Source organism: Anolis sagrei, chromosome 1 (genome assembly GCF_037176765.1).
Source record: "Anolis sagrei isolate rAnoSag1 chromosome 1, rAnoSag1.mat, whole genome shotgun sequence".
Classification (NCBI taxonomy): Eukaryota; Metazoa; Chordata; class Lepidosauria; order Squamata; family Dactyloidae; genus Anolis; species Anolis sagrei.
In genome coordinates, this window is record NC_090021.1 from 327,107,784 (window position 1) to 327,121,558 (window position 13,775).

A 13,775-nucleotide genomic window follows, 5' to 3' on the forward strand; every position below is an offset into this window, starting at 1 on the left:
ATATTCCTCGATTCATGTTTGGGCAATGCTGCGTTTGGTGGTCCCAATGTTTTTGTGGTTATACCTAACACAACAGAGCCCCCGGTGGCGCAGTGGGTTAAAGCACTGAGCTGCTGAGCTTGTTGATCGAAAGGTCGCAGGTTCGATTCCGGGGAGCGGCGTGAGCTTCCGCTGTCAGCCCTAGCTTCTGCCAACCTAGCAGTTCGAAAACATGCAAATGTGAGTAGATCAATAGGTACCGCTCCGGCGGGAAGGTAACGGCGCTCCATGCAGTCATGCCGGCCACATGACCTTGGAGGTGTCTATGGACAACGCTGGCTCTTCGGCTTAGAAATGGAGATGAGCACCACATCCCAGAGTCAGACATTACTGGACTTAATGTCAGGGGACTACCTTTACCTAAATAAATATAAACAAACGTTCAGTGCAAAGCACAAAATTGGAGCTCCTGGAACAGCTGTCCCAGAACAATACCTAATACAACCTGTAGTCCTCAAACCTGTTTGTAGTTTGTGTGCGCATGCGCACAGTGGAGTACAAAACCGGGGGAGGAGGCACGCGCATGCGCAACGCACAGCGTACTCGAGAGGGGAGTCGAGCCCAGCAGAGAGAGGCGCGCGCATGCGCATTGTGCAGCGTCCATTCCCTGCTCCTTTCGCGGCCTTCGCATTCCAAGCCTTTGCCGCGGAGCCCCGCCCCTTTCCCCTCCCCCGTGTCCTGCCTCAGCCAATAGGAAGCCGTTTCCGTTTAACCCCTTGTGGATCAGCGCTGAGGAGAGACTCTGAGGAGAAAAGAGGACGACGAGGAGGAGGAGGAGAAGGCGGAGGCGGCCTGGTTCGGCTGCGCTTCGGCATTCCCAACCGCCGCACCTCGGAGCCTGGCAGCCATACTCTTCCGCGGGAGCCAGCCAGAAGGGCAGCGACAGCGAGGCCGGGCCTCGTCCGCCTCCGCTTGTGTTTTTCCCCCTCAGAACAAACGGCGGCCTGGCTGGACTGCACTGACTGACTGACGCACGACGCGGAGATGATGCCGGTGAGCGGAGGGACGGAGGGAGGGAGGGGGCCTTCGGGAGCCAGGATTGCTGTGGTGATTCCGCATTTAGGAAGCCGAATTAATGCGATCTGATACCCACCGCCGGGATCTTGGGATTGCCAGTTTGGTGGAGGCACTAGCTGTTTTTTTGGCAGGCCTTGTGAAACTACATCTCCCACGATTCCACAGCATTGAGTCTTTGCAGGCAAGGATGGTGTCAAAGTGCGTTAATTCTACAGTGTAGATGCAGCCACTGTCTTTCCTTCTGGACAGATCCTGATCTATATATATATAGTTCTATAGTATACTATATATATATGTATCCTATTATGATCCTCTATCTATCTATCTATCTATCTATAATTTATCCTATTGTGATCCTATTACACACACACACATATAATTTATCCTATTATGATCCTGTTATATATAAATATATAATTAATCCTGTTATGAGCCTATTGCATGTGTATATATATTTATATATATAATTTATCCTATTATGATTATCTGTAATGTATCCAGTTATTATCCTATTACACTATATATAGTATAGTATTATACTATATATATGTATGTATGCATAATTTATCCTATTATGATCCCCTATCTATCTATCTATCTATATATCTATAATTTATCCTATTATGATATATTATTACATATAAATATGTAATGTATCCTGTTATGAGCCTATTGCATATATATATATATAATTTATCCTATTATGATCCCCTATCTATCTATCTATCATTTATCCTATTATGACCCTATTACACACACACATATAATTTATCCTATTATGATCCTATTACATATAAATATATAATGTATCCTGTTATGACCCTATTGTGCATATATATATATATATATATAATTTATCCTATTATGATCCTATTACATATAAATATATAATGTACCCTATTATGATCCTATATATATATATATAATTTATCCTATTATGATCCTATTACTAATAAATATATAATGTATCCTGTTATGAGCCTATTGCATATATATATATATATATATATATAATCCTATTATCCTATTACACACATACATATATAATGTATCCTATTATGACCCTATTGCATATATGTATATATATATATAATTTATCCTATTATGATCCTATTACACACATACATATATAATGTATCTTATTATGACCCTATTGCATATATGTATATATATATATATAATTTATCCTATTATGATCCTATTACTAATAAATATATAATGTATATTATAATATATCCTATTATGATCCTATATATATATATATATATATATATAATTTATTCTATTATGATTATCTGTAATGTATCCAATTATGATCCTATTACATATATAATGTTTCCTATTATGATCCTCTCTCTCTCACTCTCTCTCTCTATAATTTTCTATTATGAGTGTATATATATATATATATATATATAATTTATTCTATTATGATTATCTGTAATGTATCCAGTTATGATCCTATTACACAGATACATATATCATGTATCCTATTATGATCCTAATATATATATATATATATATATATAGTATTCTATTATTATCTGTAATGTATCCTATTATGATCCTATATATATATATATATATATATATATATATAATTTATTCTATTATTATTATTTATTTTTATTTATGTCCGGTTGCTATTCTATTATGATTATCTGTCTATAATGTATCCAATTATGATCCTATCACACACATATAATTTATTCTATTATGATCCTGTTACACACATACATATATAATGTATCCTATTATGATCCTCTCTCTCTCTATCTATATATACAGGGTTAGTCAAAATGCATAGGCCAATAAGCCATTCAATTGAATGGCTTATTGGCCTATGCATTTTGACTAACCCTGTATATATATAATTTATTCTATTATGATTATCTATAATGTATCCAGTTATCCTATTGCACACATATATAATTTATTCTATTATGATCCTATTACGTATATAAAATTTATCCTGTTATGGTCCTATTACACACACATATATGATGTATCCTATATATAAAATTCTATTATGATCTTATTGCATCTATATATATAATTTATCCTATTATGATCCTACTACACACACATATATACAGGGTTAGTCAAAATGAATAGGCCAATATGGTTACAGTAAACATACATTCGGGTACTATTCATTTTGACTAACCCTGTATAATGTATCCTATAATGATCCCTCCCCTCTCTCTCTATATATATATAATTTATTCTATTATGATCTTATTACAAATCTATAATTTATCATATTATGATTCTATTACACACACACATATATATACACACACATAATATGCATATACATACATAAACATATGTAATAGGATCATAATAGGATATATTATAATATGATTAAGCACCTATTAAGGTGCCCAGACAGAAGGGAGGGGAGGGGAGAGTGCAAAACTGATATATGAATGAATAAAAATGTATGTGTGTTTAGCTTGGAGAGAAAGCATGATAGCCATGTCTCTAATGTGAAAGGCTGTCACATTAGGGAAGGGACCAGCTTGGCTTTTTTTGGTTTTTTTTTTGCTGCTCTGGAAAATAGGCTACAATGGAGCAATGGATTCAAATGGCAGGAAAAGAGATTCTGCCTAAACATCAGGAAGAGTTTCCTGACAATAAGAGCTATTTGACAGGGGAATATGCAGCCTGGGAGTCTGGTGATGTCTCCTCCTCTGGAGGTTTTTAAGCAGAGGCTGGATGGATGGCCATCTGTCGGGAGTGCTTTGATTGTGTCTTCCTGCATGGCAGAATGGGGTTGGACTGGATGGCCTCTGTGGTCCCGCCCAGCTCTGTGATTCTATGAAATAATAAAATGGTGCACACCATCTTGTCAAGCACTGTTTCCCCTACTTCTTTCCCTTCCTTCCCACCTTCCTGGATGGGTCAGGGACAGGAGCTTTTTCCTATCCCTGACCCATGCAGGAGCTTTTTCCTCAGCCTGACAGAGCTGCTAGAGATACCTTTGTATCCATGGGTCCTGTACCCATGGATTCCACCATTCACTGCTTGAATTTTTCTTTTTCTTTTTCTTGAGCTCAAGCAGTTAAACATTTTAGATAAGGAACACTATTTTACCATGCTTCATGTGACATCTTATAGTTGGGAGAGACCACATGGGACATCTAGTCCTACCCCATTCTGCTGTGCAGAAACACACAACTAAAGCACTCCTGACAGATCCACTCAACCCCCTGTTTAAATGTCTCCAAAGAAGGAGAGTCCATGAAACCTCCAAGCCAATCTGTACCGCTGCCAAACAGCTCCATATGACGTTTGGTATGGAGGTGCACATGCATTTTAAAAGATACTACACATATACTACACTCGTGAAGAAAATGTACATGCATTTTCAGTTATATTCCAATTTGACAGGCAAAGATGCTACATTTAGACCTAACTTAATACTAAATATCTATTTTAAAACATACTTGTCTAAATACATATTTGATGGGCTATGAATATATTTGTATTGTCACATGATGAGACTTGAGCATCCACAGATTTTGGTAATCTACCAGAACACCCTCACCAAACCCCAGTGGATATCAAGGGCCCACTGAATTTCCTTTTGGTAAAGATAGGAAAAGCTTATGTCTTCTCTGTCTCCATCCTCCCCCCCCCTTTTTTTCTTTCCTTTGGGGAGGGGGCATATGCAGGTTAGCTGCTCTCTCTTCTTTCTGCACTCTAGCCCTCCCACTCTCCGCTTGGGAGAGAGATTTAAGCTGCTCCTGTAGAAATAAAAACCACAAACCCTAATCCATGATTATTTCTAACAGCGTCTCCTTGGGAGCTTATCCTTTTTGTGTGATTATTGTTTAAAGGTTAATTTCAATAGTAGTAGTAGTAGTAGTAATAATAATAATAGATTGCATTTTTATTTATTTAAGATGTTGTTAAGGAGGGGAGCATTCATTATAAAGAAATGGTGAGATGTATATGTGTTTTAATCTTTTCACTGGCAGACATATATGATTCTGACCTTGTGAGTATGCATCAAAGTGTGCATTTTGAGGTGCGTGACAGGAGTGAGACCAGAGTGAGATACATAGAGGCTGCAGTCCAGTGCATACTTGCATGTGAATGATGTTCAGCTTGCTGAAGCCTTCAGTTATGCATAGCCTTGATTAAGAATGCCCCATTGAATACATTCAGATTTATATACAGTGAACTCTCTGCTTGCTTATCTATCTATCTACCTATCTATCTATCTCTGTAATCTTTCCTCCTTCTGGAGATGCATCCATGCTTGCAGCTGGTATTTTTTGCTGTTCATCTCAGCCTAAAATAATATGGCCTTTCTTCACTGGTGTGACATTTCTTGTATTAGTATAATACTTCAGTTTCAAGAAATCATTGTTTCTCTGGAAACATGTTCATTGTTGGTGTATTTTTTCTTCTAATGTAGAGGGAAATAATGTACTGCTTTCTGTTTATGTATTATGTATTTATAATTCATTCTTAAGAGTGATGAATTAATCATTTATTTGGTTCAGGCTATAGTACTGTCTTTTTCTGAACTGTTCTTCAGTATTTGAAAGGAGTGACTTTAAGAAGTTAAAATTTCCAAAATCGTTTGGCAACCTAAAAATAAAGAAGGAAGGGGATTCCCTGCAGTACTCATTATGGATGCAGGAGAATGCTTGACTACGATTATGTGATGAAATATCATGTATCATTTTATTACGAAAAATGCAGGAGCAAAATAAAGGAGATCTATGTGTCCTGATATAAGAGACCACGAGAACTACAGAAAATGCCTGTTTTAAGCATTCAATATTATTACAAATGGACCATTATTTTAATTACCAGCAGAGGAAAAGAACCTCTGCTTTGTATAGTGATTTTATATTAGAACTGGCAAATAGATGTTGGAATTAATTGTATTAAAAAGCCTCTAGAAAATATTTACATGCATGAAATTCTTATGCATCCATGTAACCTTTTTGCAAATGCAATCTATTGAACACCTCCTTTAGAATATATCTCACCAAGATGTATGAACATGGTGCTAATAAAAAAATCAAATCTAATAATTTGCGCTATCAGAGCCATAGCATATAAATATAAGAAGCACTACATGGTGTTAAAAGGTAGTTGTTGAAATTTTGTAGTCAGTCTACAGACATAGGCCTGAATCTTATTTTTAATCCCTTGAAGAACAAACCCATTAAATTAATATGGTTTGCTTATGTCTCCACTCACTATTTAACAGTTGATTTACTGGATCTACACCTGCTGGGAATAGCCAATAGGATTCAGGCAGCGGTGTGTGACTGAAAGCATAGCTTGTGTTTTCTGAGTGCAGTAATGTATATACAGGCAGTCCCTGAGTTACAAGCATCCATCTTACAAATGACTCATAATTACAAACAGGGGTGAGACAACAGGAAGTGAGAAATCTACCCCTAGTAAAGGAAATTCACTCCTGAAAGAGTTATCATGGGGAAAAGTGTCTCAATTGAAGCTTTCTCACCAATCCTTGTTCCCACAAAAAGCAAAATTTTCAAAACCTAGTTATTGCTGGGGCAGAACGTAAGGTAAAATCTTCTGAACAGAGACAGTCAGAAAAACAAACACCAGAGGGGTGTTAACCCTTACCTATGCTCTCCAAAACTAATATGTATATTTATATGTGGCTGGAGCTACACTTACAAAATGTACCTGTTCCAACTTATAAACAAATTCAACTCAAGAACAAACCTACAGAACCTATCTTGTTCATAACTTGGGGATAGTTTTGACACATTGATGTAGTTTTATTATACTCCTGATTTTATAACATCCATTTGTTAATGTTTAAATTTCTTATTCATTTCCTTCTCGTATTACATTCTTGGTGCCATATGAGACCTGAATCACATTAATGATCTTTGAATGCTACCTCAGTAACTTTTAGAAAAAAAATAATTTTAGTCAATGAGGCTGATGTAATTGGCTCTGAAACTCTATTTGTGGCCGTATGTTGAATAATTACTAGTTATACAATAATATACGTCATTCTGTCACAATGCAGAAATTTTTGCATAGAGAACCTGAGATTATTACAGTGTAACTCAGTCTTGACCTTCAGCATTATAATGCTTTATTATGAGAGGGATGTGCACATACTGTACTGCATTCAGTTGTTTGATGATCTAACCTTGTGAATGAAGAACTAAGTACAAACAGAAATACTTTGATTTGACCACAGTAGTTTTGAGTCCATGGCAGCAATTCACAAACCACATAGAATTATTTAATCCCATTGAAGTTACTGATGCAAAGCTTCATTAAGTGCTTATGATCTGTAATAAAAAGGCTAGTGTAATCAGATATCAGGCTTCTTATACCACAATAATGAAAATAATTCCTTCAGAGCAGGTTACCACATAGAAAATTGCAATGCCATATGCTGCTTTGGAGGAAGGAAACCTTTGTATAAAACAACTCTTTAGCCCATCCCTTGTGCCAGGAACCCACAGATTTGTCTTCCAGCAGAAGAGGAGGAAACATCCTGTTGTGGGTTGCTCCTCTCCTTTAGGCCAGTGTTTCTTTTCAATCCAGGATGGAGTGTCATTTCCTTTTGAAAGTAGCTTTGTCAACCACAGGCAGTGACCCAAACGTACCTTTTCTCAACTCATTCTCCCCCAGTTTCAGTATTTATCGATTCCTTGCCAACCTATTTCTTCAAATGGAAGTTTGCATAGGGAAAAGAACAAAGTTATCTTGTACATGTCAGTCCTTTGTATTCACTGATTCTGTATCTATGGATTCAACCATCCATGTAGTGCAGTGGGTTAAACCCTTGTGCCGGCAGTAATGAAGACCCACAGGTCGGAGGTTCGAATCTGGGAGAACCCTTGTGAGCCCCTTTGTCAGCTTCAGCTCCCCATGCGGAGACATGAGAGAAGCCTCCCACAAGGATGGTAAAACATCCGAGCATCTCCTGGGCAGCGTCCTTGCAGACAGCCAATTCTCTCACACCAGAAGCGACTTGCAGTTTCTCAAGTCACTCCTGACACAAAAATCCATGTCTTGAAAATATTTTTTTAAAAACTCCAAAAAAGCAAACATTAATTTTGCCATTATATTAAGGAACACCATCATATATAATGGGAAGAGCATCTACAGATTTTAATATCCACAGGAGTCCTGGAACTAAATCTCAGCAGATACCAATGGCCTGCTGTAATGCAATGAAAACTCCTGCTATGAGTTGAAATGTGGATATTTCCATGAGAGAAAGGCTGGGGAAAAAGGTCTATATCCTCCTCTATCATTTGTTTACATCCTCCTCAATTCAGTCTGGATAGAAAATTCTTGGGGGATTAAGGTGGATGTCTTTTTTGTTAGACCATGACATGAATTATTAGTGGGTTGCATATTGGTTATAAGTATCCCTGTCAGATGTTTAGTTTTTTGAATGATAATTTAACTTTTCTGTTGTAATTGTTTATTTATGTAAAACAAGGGGTGGTTAACTATTGGGGGATATTGGAAGGCCACATCCCTGGCAAAAAAAGTCCCAAAGGGCATTGCTTCTTAAATGTGAGATCCACCTTAACTCAATATTCACGTCGCAAAAAATCTGGCAATACTATAAGATATCTGAATGTCACCTACATGTTGTTTTACTACTTTATCACATGGGGACCCCCCCCCCCCCCCCGTGCTGTTTCTCCAGCAGACATGGTGAAACATCAGGTGTGAGGGGTGCGGTGACACTTTCCCCATCATACAGGAGAAGCATCACCCAAATAGGGAAGAAACGTGTTGGTTCCATTGGAGCCAGCACAATACGCTTTTACCCCTGGTTAGGGGCGGAGCCACAGATGTTGTCTGATGGCTGCCGTGGAGCTCCATCCCTGAATAAGGCTCTAAGCATCCTAGGATGCTTATTTTGGGCAATGTGATGAGCTCCTTAGACATGGCATGAATTTGTTAGCAACAGTATGCAGTGTTTACAGTGGATTCAGCAGCAAATGCTTCATCTGAACTTCATAAAAAGAAAAATCATCCTTGTTAGCAAGCCTTGCAAGTGCTGATTTATTATCAGTAAATTTTCAATTTTTATACCTATGTACCTGTAGTCACATAAAAATTTATCAGGGAGAAAGAGGTCAGGAGTGAAAAAAGTTTAAGAAACACTGATCTAGGGAATGTGGGAGCAGTTTTGTCAAATTAATGAGCACATTGTGCTATTTTGGAACCAGAAAAAGTTGCAAGATATGATTCAGAAGTAACTTCTAGGTTACTTCTTCTTAGAAAAAATAATCCACAGGGCCTTAAATAGCCTAGTAGAGTACAAAATCCCACTAAAATTACCTCTAGTCCTTTCAGGGCATTTGTGGGCATTATTTTCTGGATACATTTTGAGAGGTCCTAGTAGCCACAAAAACACTGCTGGGAAGCTACATATGGTCTTCAGTCCACACTTTTCCAAACTCTGCCCAAGCCTCTAGACCAAACAAGGTGCAGCTTGTAAGTTGTATAAAATGCTGTGGAAGCTCTAATGTGTTTCATACTCTTTATTTTACTGAACAGTGCTCCACAAGTTCTTTTGGCCCTAGGGGAATCTACCCCCCCCCCCCCAAGAAAATTGTGAGTGTCTTTTAGGCCTGTCTTTTAGGTCCTGCATGGGTTCTTTTTAGATTAAAATCACACTGAAAGCTTGTAAAATTGCTCCTCAAGATCCATGGTGGGGCAAAGAGCATTCTATAGTTTTTTTTTAAAATGAATGGGAAGAGATATGGTCACACTATGTCCAGAAGAGTTTGTGTGTTGCCCTTGGACATGAGAAAGTTGGCTGCCCCTGCTAGACTGAGATAAAATGTTAAGCAAAAGAGCAGTTCTTAGAATTCACTAGGACTATGTGGTGCCATGTCTAAATTCCTATTTTGAATTTAAGTTTACAGTGTATTAAATCAAAATGGAATTTTGTTGTTGAGGGCACAACATGCCCATGTTTTAAATATGTGGTCTCTTCAGTATTTCTAAGAGTAATATTTGTTGAATGTAAAAACACAGAATCTCATAATTTTAGATGTTCCAGTGGGTCATGGTTTTCCAAATGCCTTTAAAATAATTGTAGAAGTAGATAAAATGAAAATACAAACTGCAGTTCCTATTTATAGTCTCTGATTGAACAATTTTTTGCAGTGTTTTGTAGAACGTAGAAGCATGAGCATGCATAGTGTAGTGGTTTGAGTGCCAGACAGTGACTGTGAGACCAGGGTTCAATTCCCTGCTTAGCCATGGAAACAAACCTGCTGGGTGACCTTGGGTGAGTCACACACTATCACGACTCTTCAGTTTCCAAACACCTGTGTAGACTGCAAATTTTACGAGGAGAGAAGCATCCGTAGGGATGATCCTGTCTGCTCTACCAAATCTATCAGTAATAGTTTGACCAAGAAGAAAGGGGAACAGACATTTTTCAGCAGAATGCAACTTAGACACCTCTTGGACTAACCCAAAGTCTTCCAAGGGCTTTGTGTGGATTAGTAGTTGTCCTGTTTTGATACCCAAATTCATATACTGGAGAATGCACGGAGACAGACAAGATAGTAGCTGTCAGATAGCAGTCACATCCAGAAATTGAGTTCTTTTTAAATAGAAAGGGATAGTGAAATAATTATGATACTGATGAAAAATTCAGTCAAAAAATTGGTCAGTGATCCATGGTAATATGGTTCAGGAAGAATAATATTTAAAATAATTGTGGGTGTCCCTTGAAGTCTCCCATCAACTTATGGTGACTCTATGAACTTCATAGGGTTTTTTTTTTAAAAGCAAGGAGTGCTCAGAGATGGTTTTGCCACTTTATTACTGAATGACTATTTTATTTTATTTATTTATTTCTGGTGTTTCTATCTGTTCCTTCTCAACCCTGAAGGGGGGACTCAGGATGGCTTATATTTGGCAGCAATTCGATGCCATTTGAAGAAAAAAAAGCTTAGAGAAGATAATTATGCTGGGGAAAAAGGAAGAGGGACTGACCAAAGGCAAGATGGAGGATGGTATCCTTGAAGTGACTGGCTTAAACTTGAAGGAGCTGGGGGTGGTGACGGCTGACAGGGAACTCTGGTGTGGGCTGGTCCATGAGGTCACGAAGAGTCGGAAGCGACTGAACGAATGAACAACAACGATGCCATTTAGTCAAAATGGCCGTCTTGACTGTAGTTGTGTTTGAACAGTGAAACTAGTTGTTCAGGGAATTTGTGAATGTGCTTTGTTAGAATATTTCTAGAAAAGAAAAGATATTTTTAAATTGAATTATGTTAGATGTAATTTCTGTGTTGAGGAACTGGATGATATTTCCCATTAAGCAATGCTGTTTGAAAGTATGCAAGTCTGGATGAAAGAACAGATTCTTGGAGAGTTTAGAACTAGTTAGTCAACCAACAGGTGAACTGCTATTTCATTAGATTCATTTCTAACCATTTGGGTTAACTCCTTACATTTTCTGATTAATTCTGAAATTAAGCCCCATGCTTTGAGTTAATTCATTTTAAGTTATTAGAATTTATTGGAGTGGATGGCTGCTCCTGTAACAGATTCATTAACACAGGAAGACCCAGAGAGAAGAAGGATTGGGATTAGAGGAAATACTTTAATGCTGCTCAGCAGAAAAATAACTGGGAAGCTGTTGAAAAATAGATTGGAGAGCAGTTAAAGAAGAAGGGAAAGGAAGAGGAGGGAGCAAGCTTGTTTTCTGCTTCCTTGGAGACTAGGACATGGAACAATGGCTTCAAACTACAAGAGAGGAGATTCCATCTGAACATTAGGAAGAACTTCCTGACTGTGAGAGCCGTTCAGCAGTGGAACTCTCTGCCCCGGAGTGTGGTGGAGGCTCCCTCTTTGGAAGCTTTTAAACAGAGGCTGGATGGCCATCTGTCAGGGGTGATTTGAATGCAATATTCCTGCTTCTTGGCAGGGGGTTGGACTGGATGGCCCATGAGGTCTCTTCCAACTCTTTGATTCTCTGATTCTATGATTCTATGATAAGAGCAGGGAAATTTGTTGACTCACATGGTTTTGCCTACTAACTCCCATCCCTGGCTATATACACCTTGTTTGGATGGCTCATGTAGTTTAAAGCATTTTGATGGGGAGGATTATATTAATTGCGAATGAATATAGAGCTGTCTATTTTATAAGACAAGTTTCTTGTTTTACATATATTAATCAATTTTTCAGCCCTCATTTCTTATTATTGCCCTGCTCAGTGTGGGGCCCCATCTACACTGACAATTTAATGCAGTTTGAAACTAGATTTAAACTGCGCAGCCGGACAACAAGCTCCCTTAAAAGCATGTGAAAGAAATCCTTAATGTCCATCAGTGCTATGTAATCATCTGCACAGTGAAACCACTTTCTTCAATACCAACTTGAAACTACATTAAACGGTCAGTGTAAATGAGGCCTGTGTTCCTTGAACACTATGACACAGGGTTTGTTTGCTTCCTCAGTTGCATTTGTCCTGTCTCTCTTGCTGCTCTTCAAGAATTATTTCCTCAAATTTCTAAGAGCTGCCCTTCAAATATTTGTTTTTTAAAAAAACCCCAACTTTTTTTTTAGAATTTTGGTTTAATTTTACCATACATTTGTATATGTGCACAATGTATGTACCCTGGCAACTTGCATTCTTTAGAGCCATTTGCTCTTTTATTTCTCATATTTCCTTTAAGGTGAGATTGTAAGATTTTGGCAGGAAAGTTTGTTTGTATTGTCTTTGTACAGCAGCATGTGCATTGATAGTATTTTCTTCTTGGAAACCCCCTACAGGGGCTAAATTGGACTCTTCAAAGTGGCTTTCCAGCTGGTTTTTGGGACCTAACTTTTGTATGGAGAAAATGCTTTTAATAATGTGCTACATTGAATGTATTTGTTGCTTTTTAATGATTTTGTTTTGATATGGCTTTTAGCACTATTGGTTGTTAATTTTTTAAAAATCTTATACATTTTACTGATGTGAACTTTTATTTGTATCAGTTTATAAAAACTGTCTTGAGCCCTAGGACTAGGAGAAAGTGGGGGTTTAAATAAGTATAATAATAATAATCACAAAGACCATTCTGCGAAGACTGGGTTGTAATCTGTGAATTTTAGAAGCAAGTCAGCGATTGCCTGCAATGGAAAATATGGGATTGGGGTGGTGATTTTTTTCAATCAGCAAGAGACCCTTAACCAGTCAGACCCTTTCAGAATGTTTGGCCCTTTAAACTGAAAGGTAAAATCCCACCACCCTTAGCTTGTAGAGAAGTGTCGCTGTTAAATGCATGCAACAATTTAAAATATTGTTATTCTAGCAGCATATCATGAGAAGACATGACTCACTAGAAAAGGCAAACATGCTTGGTTTGGTAAAAGGCAGCAGAAAAATAAGAAAACTGGATTTCAGATGGATAGACTTAAGGAAGCCGCAGCCCTAAATCTGCAAGACCTGACTAGGGCTTTGGATGACAGGCTGACTTAGAGGTCTGTCATTCATAGGGTCATCATAAGTCAACTTGAGGGCAGTTAGCAACAACAAATTTTTGAATGGGTGTCTATCCAAAAGTTTAACTATTTATGCATTTAATCTCTTCCTTGAGTTTCTGTAATTAAACAGGGATTGTAGGGAGTCAAGGTTAGAGTAAATATATGTACTCTACATTCAGAACTGACATTGACATGCATCTTGAGGATTAGTGCAAATAGGGACTGGATAAACT

General features: G+C 37.8%; 1 protein-coding gene across 5 annotated transcripts in view; it reads left to right on the forward strand.

The window, feature by feature from the left end:
- The first annotated feature begins 747 nt into the window (after window positions 1–747).
- Window positions 748–13,775, forward strand: part of PPP1R13B (protein phosphatase 1 regulatory subunit 13B) — a 75,377-nt gene continuing 62,349 nt past the window's right edge. For 3 of the 5 annotated variants that reach the window (XM_060754943.2, XM_060754956.2, XM_060754948.2), the window contains exon 1: window positions 748–1,032. In XM_060754943.2, the coding sequence (XP_060610926.1) occupies window positions 1,024–1,032 (9 nt within the window). In that variant the 5' untranslated portion in view covers window positions 748–1,023. The remainder of the gene's footprint in view (window positions 1,033–13,775) is intronic. The other 2 variants (XM_060754963.2, XM_060754971.2) reach the window with 1 other exon arrangement.